At 36.1% G+C, this 18,093-nt stretch overlaps 2 protein-coding genes across 7 annotated transcripts in view; both read left to right on the top strand.

Moving 5' to 3' along the window:
- Positions 1–444: 444 nt before the first annotated feature.
- On the top strand, positions 445–4,096 carry tmem177 (transmembrane protein 177). Of its 2 annotated transcripts, XM_048193692.1 has the most exons (3): positions 445–552; positions 2,669–2,724; positions 2,986–4,096. In XM_048193692.1, the coding sequence occupies exon 3, from the start codon at positions 3,011–3,013 to the stop codon at positions 3,941–3,943; it is 933 nt and encodes a 310-aa protein (XP_048049649.1). In that variant the 5' UTR covers positions 445–552; positions 2,669–2,724; positions 2,986–3,010; the 3' UTR covers positions 3,944–4,096. The 2 variants fall into 2 exon arrangements, with proteins under 2 accessions (XP_048049649.1, XP_048049650.1); XM_048193693.1 differs by lacking the exon at positions 2,669–2,724 and having other exon boundaries at positions 450–552.
- A 1,448-nt stretch (positions 4,097–5,544) lies between these two features.
- The window catches only part of ptpn4a (protein tyrosine phosphatase non-receptor type 4a), a 53,667-nt gene continuing 41,118 nt past the window's right edge, over positions 5,545–18,093 (top strand). For 2 of the 5 annotated variants that reach the window (XM_048193680.1, XM_048193676.1), the window contains exon 1: positions 5,549–5,939. The gene's annotated coding sequence lies outside the window, so the exon portion shown is untranslated. Of the gene's footprint in view, positions 5,940–18,093 lie in introns of all 5 variants that reach the window. The other 3 variants (XM_048193681.1, XM_048193677.1, XM_048193678.1) reach the window with 3 other exon arrangements.

Raw genomic sequence — 18,093 nt, 5'->3', positions numbered from 1 at the left:
ATTCATCTTAATAGGACGACGCTTGACACAGATGTCATTGCAACTTTTAAAATTATATATAAAAAGAAAATTGTATGGGGTTGTCATTTTTCACAATTTGAAAGATGAGGTTGAACTAAAGAAAAAAGTTTCGCTTACATCCGTGTGAAATTAATATCTAACTGTCTGTTGTGAACGCGTGCTCAGGTTTTCTCAAGTTCAAAGCATAGGGAAAGAAAGGGTTGTGAGTCCTCCTTTGGGACATGTTTTGTTTTTGATAAATTATCATGCGTGACATCCGTGATACGTAACGTTAGACAACGCCGATAGCCATACATTAATAAAAATACAAAATGAAGAGTTAAAATTTGTGAAATTTTATATATGTGCCTGTCCATGCCCATTATAGTAATACAAATTATACATTCTTATTTCTATTCTAATCCTTATTCTATTTCTATGGAGTCCGCAAATTATCCGTGCTGTCGTAAAAGTGTCGTAAAGTTCTTGCGGCAGATGTGTTTCCATAACACTCAACGTGCTGTCCTTGAGAGAATGAACACAAAGTAGCAAGTAAGAGAATACTAATGGTTTTTATAGTCTTTTAATAGGCAGTTATTCCCAAAGACTTGTTTGCCACTTTATTCGAAAATGTACGGAAAATGTAGGCATTCGAAAAATATAAAAATGTATTCGGAAAAGAAGGGCTTGCGATACATACTTTGAAAATGTGCAGCAGATATTTAAAGCGTCATGCCTTTACAGGTGCTGGTCATATAATTAGAATATCATCAAAAAGTTGATTTCACTAATTCCATTCAAAAAGTGAAACTTGTATATTATATTCATTCATTACACACAGACTGATATAACGTTATTTCAAATGTTTATTCTTTTAATTTTGATGATTATAACTGACAACTAAAGAAAATCCCAAATTCAGTATCTCAGAAAATTAGAATATTAAGACCAATACAAAGAAAGGATTTTTAGAAACCTTGGCCAACTGAAAAGTATGAGCATGTACAGCACTCAATACTTAGTTGGGGCTCCTTTTGCCTGAATTACTGCAGCAATGCGGCGTGGCATGGAGTCGATCAGTCTGTGGCACTGCTCAGGTGTTATGAGAGCCCATGTTGCTCTGATAGTGGCCTTCAGCTCTTCTGCATTGTTGGGTCTGGCATATCACATCTTCCTCTTCACAATAAGGTTAAGGTCAGGCGAGTTTGCTGGCCAATTAAGAACAGGGATACCATGGTCCTTAAACCAGGTACTGGTAGCTTTGGCACTGTGTGCAGGTGCCAAGTCCTGTCGGAAAATGAAATCTGCATCTCCATAAAGTTGGTCAGCTGCAGGAAGCATGAAGTGCTCTAAAACTGCAAAGTTTACTTTCATCAGAGAACATAACTTTGGAACACTCAGCAGCAGTCCAGTCCTTTTTGTCTTTAGCCCAGGCGAGATGCTTCTGACGCTGTCTGTTGTTCAAGAGTGGCTTGACACAAGGAATGCGACAGCAGAAACCCATGTCTTGCATACGTCTGTGCGTAGTGGTTCTTGAAGCACTGACTCCAGCTGCAGTCCACTCTTTGTGAATCTCCCCCATATTTTTGAATGGGTTTTGTTTCACAATCCTCTCCAGGGTGCGGTTATCCCTATTGCTTGTACACTTTTTTCTACCACGTCTTTTCCTTCCCTTCGCCTCTCTATTAATGTGCTTGGACACAGAGCTCTGTGAACAGCCAACCTCTTTTGCAATGACCTTTTGTGTCTTTTGTGTAGAGTGTGGCACCATGTGTCTTCAATATTGAACCTTTTCACAATATTCTAATTTTCTGAGATACTGAATTTGGGATTTTCCTTAGTTGTCAGTTATAATCATCAAAATTAAAAGAAATAAACATTTGAAATATATCAGTCTGTGTGTAATGAGGGGCACATTGTAACATGACCATACAACAGCTTAAAATGTTATCTGATCTAATAAAAAAAAAATACAAGACAAACTAAAATATTTTGTCAATAAAATACAATTATTAACTTTTTCATATAAAATAATGGCATTTTTTAATAATTAAAAATAAACTAATTTTTGCGTTCGACAACAAACACACCGTAAAACACGGCTATACAGCATAGTTCAAAACATTATAATAATTAATAATTTCTGAACATTGACTCTCAGACTTTCAACCAACTCTGAGTTAAAACTTGAACTCTGAGTTGACTTACTCTGAGATGGGACACTCTGAGTTTTTGTTTTCATAACAGCTGAATTGAGTTCGTTCAATCAACTCTGAGTAGGTTGATTCTGAGTTAAGCATGTGCACCAGGACTATGAAAAACCATGATCAATGGAGCTCTGATATTACGATTCACCATGGCAACAGCACCCGACAAAAAGACGTCTGCATACTTCAGAGTCAATACAAGTTTAATTCTTATGACTGTTATTATATCAGAGGTGAAAACTGGCAGAACAGTAGGTTATTGAACTAATATTCATTTTCATGGTATCCCACGGGCAAAAAAAAAAAGAAGAAAAAAAAAGTAAAATATTAATAATAATTTTTCGTACTTTTACTTACTTAGATTTGTACATGAAATAAGACAAAAAATATTCAGTAAGAAAAGCATTTTTCAGTGTGAATGAATGAATGAGGTATTTAAACATTGCTTGTGTTTTAAAAAGGGGGAGGAGACCGAAAGAAACTCTGGGTTTACCGAAGAAAACCTGCTCGCAACCAGGTTAGTTTCACAGAGTAAGTTACCATGGTAACTGACTCTGAGTATAAGTTACCTCTCTTTTAGATACGGGCTTGACTTACCCTACTTTCTCTGGTTTGACATACCTCCCATTCTGAAACGGAAAACCCAGAGTTTGGCGAAAAAACACATATTTTATTAATATGTAGCCTACATGGTTTGTTAATGATGACATTGATATTAAATGCAAAAATTATATAATTTGTGATTAATAATATATAATTTTGTCATTTGTCTTGACAGCTTGGCCGGGTGAGCAAAAGAAGAGATGGCTTCACGTTTTCTCAGATTCTCTGTGTTTATTCAGAAGTATCGGACACCGCTGCTTCTTGTCGGTTGTGGCGGGGTTTTCTCTGCCAACATTTTTTATCATGCTTTCCCAGATCATACATACAGAAAAGTGTACCAGGCCTGGCACAAAGGAGAACCAGCCAGCCTGTCAGAGAAGCTTGAGAACGTCTTTCAGGAGGTGCTGAAAGATTCTGCTGTTAGCTCCCCTAAAAACTTCAGTGCATTTGCCTCTTTTGGCTTTCATCCGGTAGGAGCAGGTGTTCCATGGCTTCCCTCTGGAGCGCAGATCGGCATCCCAGCCAACTTCAACAGCACCACTGATGATCCATCGGGCATCACAAACCGCACTATTGTCATCAATGGTAAAGAGTTGGAATGGGACAGCGACTCAGGCATTGCTCTCAAAAACTCGCTAGTGTTCTCTCCAGAGGCGCAGAAGTTTGCTATAGCCCGAGAACTTGCTCGACTCAGGGCTGGGGGTCCTGTGTTGCACGCTTCAGTGGCTCCAGCATGTCTGGCCGGTGCATGTATATACAGTGTAGCCCTCAAGCAGATCTTTGGGCTCCAGGCTGGGTCCATCATCTTCAGGGCTGGTGTTAATGTAGTTGCACTGGGTTTAGGAGTTGTGTCGTATATCCTGGCTTCTGATGCTCTGAGCCAGTGGTTGGACTACAGCTCGGATCATCGTGCAGCATGTCTGTCTAGCGATTATGCAAAGGGTGGTTTAGAGTTCTATGAGAAAATCTTGACACGGAACAAGACCCTGCGCTCTCTGATGGGCCCTAAAGGGGAACAGATGTACGCCCCCAGTGGAAACTTGTTTCCTGGGCACCTGCTGCAACTCAGACATGCAACATACACATCTAGACGGGACGGGATTTTAAATCTTTTGAAAAATGAGAAAGTATGAACTGCCTAAAATTTAAAAGCATATATGTAAATGATTAACTCTTGGATTTTGTGTTTATATGAGATTGTATATGTACAATGCATTTGAAATGGTACAGCACACCACTGGATACCAGTGTCTTCTCTTTCTCATGAATAAACAATTTACAACTTATGTTTATGATATTGTAGTTTACATCTGTCAAAGTGTCATGTTTCTGAATAGTTTACAGTATTAGAAAGAGGCACTAGGCTACTGGCTAAATATATTATGTAAACCACATGCCAAATATATTTTTGTAAGTCATCACAATGACATGTAACATATCAGATCATTGAGATTAATTAAAAAATGTTTTAAACCTAAATGATCATGGAACATAGTAAAACGTGAAATAGTTTTTGGTCACGTTTTTAAAGAATGTTTGCTGCTGGCACATGCCTACATAACAAACATAGTGTGAGAGACAGTCAGTCAAAGGATGGATGCCAAAAAGATGTTTGAGAGGCAATCTTGCTGAAGCACACATTGGGTGTGGACATTTCCCAGTGTTTACTAGATCACTCATTCTACCATGATATTTCCAATAGGTTTGGCATTCCACAGTGTCAGCCCTTTGTGGCCATCTAAACAGTGTTTTGACTCTATGGTTTTACTGCACTTTTTCCCCTCCAGATAATTGCTCATTTCAAACTAAAAGCATAAATTTTTTTTTTTTTTTTTTACCATATTTAGTCTTTAAATGTTTGTTATAGTGTGATATATTATGTGCACAGTGAAGTTTTAGATACATAGTTAAAGAATTCCTAGCTACCAATTTATTTTATTATTACTGACAGTTGAAAACAGTTAACAATATTAACAAAATTAAAAAATTGAGAAAAAACACAGAAGACTCAAAATCAAGACCAAATCTCTACATGTATTTAAACACGTAATTGAAGGGATAGTTCACCCAAAAATGAAAATTCTATCATCATTTACTGACCCTCAAGCTGTTCCAAACCTGTATACATTTCTTTGTTCTGCTGAACACAAAGGAGGATATTTGGAAGAATGTTTGTAAACAAGCAGATCGCACTACCATAGTAGGAAAAAAGAATACTATGGTAGTCAATGGGGGTCGAGATCTGCTTTGTTACACTCATTCTTCCAAATATCTTCCTTTGTGTTCAGCAGAACAAAGAAATTTATACAGATTTAGATGTACTTGAGGGTCAGTAAATGATGATAGAATTTTCATTTTTGGGTGAACTATCCCTTTAAGAGCATCAGCGCCATTTGACCACATGATGCCACTATTGTCCATAAAAACTCTGTGCCTCGAATATGCGATCTTGATTGTTGCACTAGACTTTTGTTAAGACATGTAAGTCCACAATCAATGTTAGTCCCACTATATCTGGATAAAACAAGCCTGTGAACGGCATAATTATTTTAATAAACTGGTCTATCTATCTATCTATCTATCTATCTATCTATCTATCTATCTATCTATCTATCTATCTATCTATCTATCTATCTATCTATCTATCTATGTCTGTCTGTCTGTCTAAATCTCCAGGTTGTGACTCCACCCCCGACCGCTGGTGGCGCTGCGGAGAGATGTCGCGCCATGTTACAATGTAACACTCAGCACTGCTGCTGCTGCTTCTGCGGCTCCTACAATGTAACAGCACCGTGAACTGAGACACAACTGAAAAAAGTCAGCGATCCTGATGAGCCGACCTCCGGAGTGGGAAATGCGTTTTTATTCTCCTACGAGTTCCCTTCCACCGCCCTAGTGGTCCGTTGACTGGATTGTAAAGTGTCGTCGCTGACTGGCTTTACAGGATTGAGTTTATGTGGATTATTGGAACCGGAGGCCCCGTTGAGTTGAATGTGTGTGCTGGGCTGGAGCGGGTCAGTATGAGGCTGCTGCTGCTGCTCTGAGCGGGCTCTCCGCTCCTCCGCCTTGGGTCTCTAACGAAATAACCTTTACTTATAAAACTGGACACCCCTGGAGCAGTTTATGACGGTAAGAATCGGAATGTCACTTTGATGTTGCTGGGGAATTTCTGTACTAAAATGCTGCCTGCTTTCCTGTATGTACTAAAAACAAATTTCAAGTTGTTTCTTATATCATAATGTTATCTTTTAGACAAGAAAATGATCAATCACATAGCCTACAAGGAATACTTATTTAGCATTTTATTTGTAAATGTTTTACTAGAAAGTTCAGTTTTTCAAGAAGCTTTTTCTTTAGCTGAAGACATTTAAAGCAGATTTGATTTTGTTGGAGCTTGTGGTGTATTTAACCAACACAATAGTGCTCTGAGGGGAGATGACCATGATCATGTATTCTATTTGAGAGGATTATCCTAATTTAACTTCTCTTATTAAGAGCCAAACATTGATGATTCCTGTCATTGGTGAAACATTCGGTGATTTTGAAGTCAAAGACGAGTTTGTGCTCTCTCTCTCTTACTCCCTCTCTCTCTCTCTCTCTCTCTTTTGCTCTCTCTCTATATGTTGCATTGGCTGTCTACATGTCAATGACGTCATCGTTTTTGACAGGGTTTATGACTAGACGCATGTGACTCGATCATTACGACGTCATATGGACAGGTGAAAACCAGTTGTTCAGAATTCTTTCCTCATGAAGGCACGATTAGATGGGTAGATGTAGGTGTGTGTGTCTATATAATTTACATACACTGTACACACAATATATATATTACACACACACTGTATAGTATATATATATATATATATATATATATATATATATATATATATATATATATATATACTGTACAGTGTGTTTATGGATGTATATATTTATGTATATATGTATATACTTGATTAATCTTTTTTTTTCTATTTCTTTGATGTATATCTTGTATTTAAAGTGTGTTGTTTTCTCTGTTATGTTTTCTTGTAAAGAGCTTTGAGAAAAACTTTTAAAGGTGCTATATAAAATAAGTTTATTATTATTTTATATATATATATATATATATATATTATATTATATTATATTATATTATATTATACACACACACACACACACACACACACTCCTGGGCAAAAAATAAATAAATAAAAATATTGGGCCAAGTCTAAAATGGCTAAACAGTAAGCTATTAATTGTCTTACCCACAAATTATTGTTCTGGAAATTAGCAAAATTTAAGCAAATACACAACTTAAAAAGCCATTGCTGTCTTAGAACAACAAAGACAGAATGTTTTTGGCAGAATATGGAAAGTTGTGTGTGAAATGATGAACCACAATAAAACACAAGTTGCATTGTGATGCTCCACTCAGTGGTTTCTCAGTGGTTGAAATATAATAATAAAGGATTTTTGGAGGAAAAGGTGTCAGTGTGTGGGGAGCCCTTTTAGCTGCTAGTATTGGTGAGCTACTTCTCTGTGAAAAGTTATTGAATGCTTTGAAGTACAAGAGAATATTGCAGAATGGCTTGTTTCCCACAAATAAAAAGTTATCTAAAGAGGAATTATCAGATGTTATTTGTCAACAAGACAATGTTCCTACCCAATTTGCAAAGACAACTAAGAAGTGGCTTGAGAACACGTCCATCAGGCTCATGTTTAGGCCTGGTCAGAGTCCAGATTTAAACTCTATAGTGAATATTTAGACTCAAATTAAACTCAAACCAACTGGGAGACATTTTTCAACTACTCATGAACTGTTTGAAGCCATTAATATTGCAACAACACTGACTCTTCTTCCTGTAAAAATCTGTCTGCAAGTTAGGGAAGGCTATTCCGTGCTATGTTTTCTGTTTAATATATTTCAAAATGTAATGTATTCCTGTGATGGCAAAGCTGAATTTTCAGCATCATTACTCCAGTCTTCAGTATGATTCTTAAAGGGTAAGTTCACCCAAAAATGAAAATTATGTCATTAATGACTCACCCTCATGTCGTTCCAAACCCGTAAGACCTCCGTTCATCTTCGGAACACAGTTTAAGATATTTTAGATTTAGTCCGAGAGCTTTCTGTCCCTCCATTGAAAGTGTAAGTACGGTGCACTGTCCATGTCCAGAAAGGTAATAAAAACATCATCAAAGTAGTCCATGTGACATCAGTGGGTTAGTTAGAAGTTTTTGAAACATCGAAAATACATTTTGGTCCAAAAATAACAAAAACTACGACTTTATTCAGCATTGTATTCTCTTCTGGGTCTGTTGTATATCCGCTTTCACTCCACAGTGACGCTGCTTATTCTTCTTCTTTCCTGTTTTATGGCGGTTGGCATCCAGCTTATTGGTGCATTACCGCCCCCTTCTGTTCCGGACAGTGATGCGATTAGGACATCCGCGACATACCAAAATACAAACAATGTAGAATAGCTTGAATACAGCGTGCGTCTCCCTCAGACTGTAAACGAAGCTCGGGGGCACTACATAACACGTCATCAACGTCACTGTCAGGAGCAGAAGGGGGCGTTATATATATATATATATATATATATATATATATATATATATATATAACATAACAAAACTACTATATTATATATATATATATATATATATATATATATATATATATATATATATAATATAATATAATATTTAACTTTGCGAATGGTCATAAACATTACAGCTGAGTGGAGTGGTTATGCAGGAGCAGTTCGGATGATTTCAGGGTGTCAGCTGTTAGGGGCGCGAGGGCTGCAGCAAAGGCCCTGGCAGGCATTTCTGTGCACCTGAGCCAAGGCCATGTGGAGCTGAATTGAGGGGCTTTGAAGAGGGGGTAACAGGAGGCAGGTGCTCAGACAGTTGGAACTGGCAGCACCTGCCCATCTCAGTATGGGAAACCACATTGCCTGACCGAGCACATTGCCATGTAAGTTTTGACCTCCTGAGAGCAACCCATGGCCAAGTTAAGCACCTTATTATGGGGATGTTTCATAATACCATGTACTCTCTCACACTGAGCTGTTATTTCATTTCAAGCTGAAGGGTCTTCCTTTCCACAGTTTTCTTTTTATATTAACCCTTTGAGCGGTACGGTCCCACATATGGGATTTTTATTTCAGTGCCCCTGGGCGTACGGTCCCACATATGGGATTTCGAACGTTCAGCGACGTCACATAACTGCCAGATTCAAACTGTGCTTTCGCGCTTTGGCTGTGAGAGGGACGCACGCAGCTCTTGTCATATATCACAGCTATGCAGTGTTTTCAGCCACATAATGTTTCTTTTAAGGTTTCAGACATTTAAATACGCATAAGCACCATTAAAACAATACATTTAGAGTTTATAAAATACACACTGATGTCAGACATCAGCGGAAGCAGCAATAACAGTGAATTCAAATATAATTTGCCGACATCTATTCATATCATACACACATAATGGGCCTAAGTAACTATAAAGTTTACTCTATTATTCTTCCAGTTCACCAGCCACTTACTTGCATATATTTCGGGAGAAACTGATGAATTCACCTGCTGTAAATCCGACTGACAGGGCTCTTGTGAACTGCAGCGCAAACTAAGATGGCGGCGCCCATCTCGCATTATAGATCAAGAAAAAGATCATTTATAAAGGTTTTAAAACAACAAAACACACTCACTTACACATATTTGAAAATCGGAATATCATATAGTTGATGACATGGTAAGCAATTTTGCGAATATTTTAAATAAACAAAGAAAACCAAAATAATAGCGATCCATCTGTCATACAGTGTTATTGTGGCTGCGTTCAGCGCTTGTGACACGCATGACGCGTCGCTATGGAAACATTAAAGGCAAACGTTCTAAAATAACGGTCGCCTTAAAAAAAACTCTGGGGGGGGGCAGTTAGAATATTTTAAACTCACGCTCGAAAGGGTTAATCAGTGGCTTCCACCTGGGTGAAGCATTCATTCATTTAAATATAGGTAATTAGGGGTGGGCGATATGACCAAAATCTTAGGGGAAAACGTGGGCGAAAGTAACAAAGCGATTTTCTTAGCGCCCTGACTACATTTGCATTCCACATTATCATTTCACGTGGTTAGGTCTATCACTGTATTAGAAGTATAGGCTAGTTGTTACAATTTGGTATTTTGACCAATTTGATTTTATTGTAGAAAAAAAGAAACTTCCATCCTATGAGTGTGAATGCACCCTACCTTTAAAGTTGATTTGTAAGTCTCTTATGCTCACCAAAGCTGCATTTATTTGATTCAAAGTAAATAAAAATAACTATTTATAATTTCATTCGAACATATTTAAAGTGTAATTTATTTGTGCGATGGCAAAGCTGAATTTTCAGCATCGTTACTCCAGTCTTCAGTGTCACATGATCCTTCAGACATCATTCTAATATGCTGATTTGGTGCTCAAGAAACATTTCTTCCTATCAACTCTGAAAACATTTGTGCTCCTTAATATTTTTGTAGAAACTGTGACATTTTTGTGATATTCAAGGATTCTTTGATGAATAGAAAGCTAAAAAAAACCCAGCATTTATTTAAAGTATAAATCTTCTTCTTTACTGACACGTTTGCTCAAAGTGTTCCAATTTCTTACTGAATCAAAGTATTAATTTCTGAATCATAGTGTTCTCTCCAGATGACACAAGGCAGATCAGCTGAGCTGTGAGACTGAAATTCTCACTTGGTGCTGAAAAGAAGCCTGTTATAGTTAACAGGCTTCTTTTCATCACCAACTGAGAATTTCAGTGTCTGACTCTCTTGATAATATTTAATAATATTTTTTTTTAATTTTTTTTTATTTTGAAGAAGTCATTTTAGTTGCAATGCAGAAACGCCCATCAGACGGTCAGGAATTATCATCACTGCACCTTCTTCTGCCAGGTCAAATATATTAATCTCAGAATTGAGTCATGAAGAGACGAGCCTGCTCGTTTTGACAGGATTTCTCTGCTTGTTCTTTCCAATAAAAACTTCCTGTCTGAGAAGGTACGCGATGGATGACTGGCCTCGGTATCGTGAATAGAGAGTGTTCTGTCAGCACTGTTGCGGTGACTGCTCATGTGGCTCTCCAAAATGGATCACCAGCCACACATCACATGCGTTTCAGCAGATATGACAGAAGCAAATCACAGCTGTGTGTACAGTCCATCTGTCACAGACTCAAAGGTGTTTTACAAGTGTAAAGGTACATGTTATTATCAGCAGAGTGTTTTTGTGAGGGAGGATTCATTCAATAGTTTCCATTTCCCAGTTTTCCTGATGAAATGGCGTACTCTTTCAAATCCACATCATAGATTTCGTTAATTATAAAGCTCAGTGTTGCTTCCTTATGCTGTCACCAAACACGCGCTCGGCCCTGAGGAAATGAGTGTGTCACATTTTTGTGGTAAGTGCTTCAGAATAAAAAGGAAAAGCTATCCTGAGCTTCCTTTTTACTTGGAGATTTATATCACTGTGTGGACAGGGAATAAAATCTCTTATTTTGAACCTAAAACTAATTACCGTTTTAAAAGTTTGGGTAAGATTTTTTTATTTTATTTTTTTTGAAAAAAATTAATACTTTTAATCAGCAGGGGCGCAGTAATTTGATCAAAAGCGACAGTAAAGACATTTATAATGTTACAAAAGATTTCTATTTCAAATTTCAAATAAAGGTTGTTCTTTTGATCTTTCTATTCATCTAAAAATCTGTTCATCTTTTCAACATTGATAATAAGAAATGTTTTTTGAGCAGCAAATCAGCATTAGAATGATTTCTGAATGATCATGTGACACTGAATTTTCAGCATCCATTTTAATTTATATTAAAATACAGATTTTTGATCAAATAAATATTGGTGAGCATAAGAGACTTCTTTCAAAAACATAAAAATGGTAACTCTTTACAATAAAGTCTCATTTGTTAACATGCATACACTAACAACAGTGAGCAATATATGTTTACAGCATTGATTAACTATAATAAAAAAAAGTTTATATTCATTTTATTTCACAGTGCATTAACAAATGTTAACACATACGTTTGATTTCAATAATGTTTTAGTAAATGTTAAGATTAACATTAACTAAGATTAATAAAAGCTGTACATTAGTTAGTTTAACTAATGTTAACAAATGAAACCTTCATTGTAAAGTGTTACCAAAAAATCTTTCTGACCCCAAACTTGGGAAAGGTGGTGTAATGCTGGCATACAATAAAGCACTAAGCTGAACTTGACCTTAAAATAAATGAAAGATACAAAACAGAAAAAGTATTAGTGTTATTAAAATGTCCCTTCTGCCCCAGAAGATATGATTTATGATAAAAGAGATTCCCTACTGCATTTCATTGGCTTCTCTTGCCTGTCTGCAACTAAACTCAGACAGACAAAAATAGACGACCTCCTTTTTTTCCCTCAATTTTTAATGTAAGGCTTGTGACACATCTCAAAGAGACAATGAGATGTTTAAGCATTAATGAGTAAAGTTCTTGTGTTTTGACAGAAAGAGGAAGAGTCCTTTGGAAAATTGCCACAGCACTGGACGGGAGAGTGTCTATATCTGTACATCTGTATTTTCCCTTTGATTGTACAGCCTGTTCCCTGTGTTTGGACCACTTGTGCATGAAATATTTTCACAAGACATTCACAGTATGCTTTTGATGTGTACTGTGCACATAAATATCATTTATATATTATCTGATATTTTGTGCAACAATCAGAATGATCATTTTCAGTATTCAGTGACTGCCTTTTACAAAATGACAAGTTATATGCCAAAGATTAAATACCTTAGATTAGGGGATTTATTCAAATGAGAACCATAAGCTATCTGTCTATAACTAATGGACCCTCTGTTTTTGGTATGAAGGAAAATGGAAGTGTAAAATGTTAAAAGTTAGTTAAATGTTGGTTTATTGAACTTTTTTCATATAGGATGTTTGATGTGGTGTTTTATAAATCTGGAGTGAGTGGAAGCAAATTTTAATTACAGTGCTATGAACTTATTTAACTACTTGTAGTTAATTTGAATGTAGGAAACTGATTTCAGATGCTACTACCAGACATGCTGAAACTCTTAGGAAACAGCTTTGCAGTTCAGAGTAAAACTGTTTTGATGGGTCCACTGCTTCTTAGCTTTACATTTCAAATTTTTCCAGTGTTGCTGCATTGGGATACTCAAACAAACAGAGCCCGCAGTGTTTACGCTTTGGCGAGGATATCAACCTACTCATGGCTTTACTTGTAGCTGTCTCTGCATATTAAACTGGAATATGAATTGAAAACATTTCACACCTTTAGCCTCACGGAAAACAGACACCGCATGCTTGGCCACATCAGCTGAGGTTCGATTCTGTTCTGTGCGGTATGCTTGAATGAACATAATGAGGACCATGGCTTTTTGGACAAATTACCATTTTAATACCATAGTATTCTTGTTGAACCATGCAAATACAATGGGATAATTTGAAGTATTCCCACGAGATTCACCGATAAATAATTTAAGCTGATGTTAAAATGCTGTACTATTTTGTATAAATACATTTACAATAATAACTAAAATCAATACTTTTAATTGTGATGCATTTAATTTGTGTAAATGAATTTAAATACAAATTCTAAGGTATTTGTTAGGTATTTAATCTAATGTAAATTTAGCCATCATGACGTTATAATATACAGAATAAAAAATTGGATATTCATTTTGAGATTTATACATTTAATGTTGCTATTTTTAAAATTATTAAAAAGTGTTATTAAAGATTAACTTTTAAGTAACATTAAATCACAGCTAAGATAATCTAATTGATGTGTTATTCGATTTTGATTCAGAGGGTACCGATTCGATTCCTCATTTCTTTTATTTTTTGATGAACATTAATCTCACAGACAGCTTCAGGTTTATAATAAAACTTAATGAATGGATCTAAAATAATGTTACACATCAGATTTATGTTCACTTAAGACATAACCGACTATGTTTATGTGAATATTCGTCAAGACAGATATTTTGAAATTATCTGTCTAATTATTATTTTGAGTGTCTGGCTGTTCAAGCACATTGTGCAGCAATGAGAAGTAAATTTTCACTTTGTTTCTGAGGAATAACCTATAATATAATAACCTTAACATCAAGCTTGTTTTCTCATTCATGCATGTTCTTTTGAAACCCAAACCATCAGATCCAAATGCTTTTTATTATAGTCTATAGTAAAAGTACTTTATTATCAGTAAAACAGTGCATATGTATGACAGGCCTATTTAATTAAATGTTTAAAAAAATCAATTCTTTTGTGTATCTAATCGATTATGTATCGATGCACAATTGTTCAGAATCACAATGCATTACCTAAAGTGCTTTGCCTTAAAATTCCATACTGTCCAAGCTGTTTTTCGTTTCCCTCATCCACATTCAAACTGTTTTTGAAGCAGAGCGGTTGGAAAAATCACTCTTTTCCTTTTTTACTTCCTCCAGCCATTGCATTTGTGGTTGCTGTGCCAAATGTAGCCAGAGGCTGCAAAAATGTCAAGTTCAGAGATTGGCTGGGTCGTGCTTGTAAGATCTGGTTACACACTGACTCCTGTAGACCTAGTTTGAAAGTGTGTACTCACCTGAGTCAGGATGTACGCCCACTTCCCCTCCCCACATGCCAGAGAACACACTCACAGCACATTGCGCTGTTTATGTGGGCTGCCACTGGCCGCTCACTGTAGAGGAAAGGTCTGTGTTTGTTCTCCCAAAATGGGATTCAAACCAACTGCAAGCTAATATGCATGGCAAATTTACTGCTTTATCCTTTATAACTTATTTACTATTCGCTTTAAGCTTTCTCTGTAATGTGTGTCTGCGGTATTTTGCTGCACTGTTGCAAATGTTTTTTTAGCGAGATTGTTTGCATTTGTTTTGCAGTGTTCAGCAGTGCTAACCTTAAACTTTAAGCTTTAGTCTGAGGGAGTCTTTTTGCTAGCAGTGATTCTGAATGATGTCTGTGCATAATTGTGTGATCATCCTCCTCCTTTTTCACTTCTGGTTGTTGACTGATCTAGATGTGCTGATCCCGTTTTAACACTTTCTAATATAAAAAGTAACAATTTCTGGATCCACGTAGTCAAGGCAATGTAAAATTCAACCACTTCATAAGAGCCTTTTCATGTTTGAATGGGTCATATTGTGAGAAAGCTAATTTTCCCTGTGAAATAAGACTTTAATGTACTTTTTTTAGATTTTAAAACCATTTAAGTATTAAGCTATAAAAACAGCTTTGGATCCATAAAACATATGGCTGCCCACATTTATAACAGAATTACTAATCATAAATAGATAAAGTTCTAAAAAGGCTGAAGTAACAGTCAGTTGAATACTGTATTAATGCAGCAGGTTGCTAGGCAACTGTAATCAGGCTACAGTTAAGCTAATGAACTATATTGGCAGACGTTTATTTATTTAGTTTTTTCAAGGCAGCTTAATGTTTCATGCTGGTTACAAAATTGCTTTAAAAACATAAAAAAAACCTTGCTTTAAAAAAAATTAGCTTAAACTGCTTAACTGACATTTTGAAAGTTTGAGAGCTCTTATTAGCCGCTAGCTGAACAGTTCTCATTGCGTAACCCTGCTGAAAAATCCAGCTAAAACCAGCCAACCAGCTTAGGCTGGTTTTAGGTGGATTTTTCAGCAGGGAACCATTCCATTCCATTCCATTCCATGCCGATCCGGGCCAGCTGGTACAGTTACGATTTAATTTTCCACAATGGGGCTGATAATGGCTGCCCTCAAAATGGTCACACTGATGATATGAGATGTAAATAACGACCGCATTATGGAGGATGATCAGATTTTTCTTTATTATTTGGTCATTTTTTGGTAACACTTCACAGGTCCCATTGGTTAATGTTAGTTAATACGAGCAATACATTTGTTTATACTAGTGGTGTGCAAATTTCACAATTTTAGATCGTGACCGATTTAGTTGCAGTTCTGGCACCCCATCCCAACATACTGTACAAAGCGACGTACATTCACATCACATGTTTAGCAACACCGCGGTAGGGTTACACCCATGTGACATGGCAGTTCTTTGCCATCACTAAAGTTTATTATTTGAATGTGTTTTCAAGCTTTGCCAGTTAACTTTTCATTCGCTCGCTGTCCTGACATAAGCTTTTCTCGTGTTATTGCATTTAAACTGTCAAATACATACAAGGTTTACATGAACACAGTCATTTATATCTTTAGTGTATGTAAAAAGTTTGGGTGCGTGTCATTGTATTTGATCTGTGCGTTTGGTCTTAAAGTGACAGCAGCCTAATAAACCTCCTGCCGTCTGTGTCATTTAATGTTAATCAAACAACAAATACAAAGCAAAAATCACTCTCACTTGAGCTTTGATAGGGATCAGTGTATTTTTAATTCATACAGTGAAGTCTATATGTTATTTTATTTTTACATTTGTTTATTCAATTTTTTACTTGAATGCTACTGTTAAATACACCTACTGTATCTGAAAACATTAAAGCACTGTTTACTTCTTTGGTATCTTGTATTGTATTTGACCTATTATTTGCAATTTACATCTTTGTTCTTATTTTTAATAACAAAGAAGATAAAATAATGAAATAGAATAGTAAAATAAGATTTTGGTCGTATAGCCCACCTCTACTTTGGCCCAAATGGATAAGGCAAAATTTTGTTAATTATGTAAATTAGTTTGGCTGTATTTCACAATGACTTACAAAATAAAAGCCAAGTTGAAAAAGAATTGATAAGATCGTGGATCTTGATTCTGCCTGAAAAAAAAAAAATTGATACAATATGTTTGCTATATCGTCCGTCCACCCCTAGTTTATACAGTATGTATTCATATTTGTTAATGTTATTAATAACTAAAAATGTTAGTTGTTAGTTCATCTTCGGTTAGTTCAGCTCTGGTCCATTAAGTAATATTAACAGATACAACTTTTGATGAATAATGTATTTTTAAATGTTAATTTTAACATTAACTAATTTTAATAATAATTTATTAACTATTTTCCATTGTTAGTTCATGTACCCCTGGTTTCACAGACAAGGCTTAATCTAGTCTTAGACTAAAATGCATGTTTTCGCTGTTTTAACTGAAAGCAACGTGCACTGACATATCTTAAAATATCTTAAAACCAAAAGCTTAAAACTTAAAGGATTAGTTCACTTTCAGATGAAAATTAGCCCAAGCTTTACTCACACTCAAGCCATTCTAGGTGTATATGACTTTCTTCTTCCTGATGTACACAATCAGAGAAATATTAATAAATATCCTGACGCATCCAAGCTTTATAATGGCAGTTAGCGGGATCGCTGAATATGAGCTGAAGAAAGTTCAGCTTCCGCCAGACCGCCTTCCCTATTCAAGTTATGAAGAAAGTGTAAACTGTCAGATAAGTTTTTACCGTAAGTTGAATAGGGAAGGTGTAGGATGTAGTGTAAGCATTTTGAACTGTGAGAGTTTTACACTTTCTTCATAAGTAGAACACAGAAGGCGGTCTGGCAGAAGCTAGATATTTTAGTTCATAAATTGTTAAATAAGGATATTTTTTTTTACACAAACACATCGCTTCGCTTCAGAAGGACTTTATTAACCCCCCGGAGCTGTGTGGAATATGTTTATGATGATGGATATGAACGGGGACACTTCCTTCAGCTCATACTCGTTGATCCCACTAACTGCCATTATAAAGCTTGGATGCGTCAGGATATTTATTAATATTTCTCAAATTGTGTTCATCAGCAAGGAGAAAGTCACATACACCTAGGATGGCTTGAGGGTGAGTAAAGATTAGTTCATTTGAAAGCTTTGCCTTCCATATTTTCTTTATCCTTCTTCTAGTTGTGATTTAATATAATTATTATAATATATAATACATTACGTTTTAATTCATTGTCATATTGATGTTGCCACTTTTTTATTAATCAGTCACTTAAAGTTGTTTTTTCTTCATAGCCTCTGATGAATCCTTGCTTTATTCAACATGTTTTTTGCAATGGCATTATTATAATGAACTAATCCAGTTTGTGCCTTTGACTCACAATTTCATCTGTAGAGATGCTGCGGGCTAATGGACAGAGTAACATGCGAGTCTCCTGAGTCATCTGTATCTTAAGCAAGATGAATGGATGGAGATGTGACGTTGGGGATTTCCAGCATGCAATAGATCCCTGCAAAGGGCTCAAGGCCCAAGTTGACCGTGTAGTACACTCAGCGTCTATCGATCTGGGTGTCCCTTG

This window comes from Megalobrama amblycephala, linkage group LG6, assembly GCF_018812025.1.
Source record: "Megalobrama amblycephala isolate DHTTF-2021 linkage group LG6, ASM1881202v1, whole genome shotgun sequence".
NCBI classification, from domain to species: Eukaryota; Metazoa; Chordata; class Actinopteri; order Cypriniformes; family Xenocyprididae; genus Megalobrama; species Megalobrama amblycephala.
Note: the sequence above shows the minus strand (reverse complement) of the source record. Positions and strands in the feature narration are given on the sequence as shown.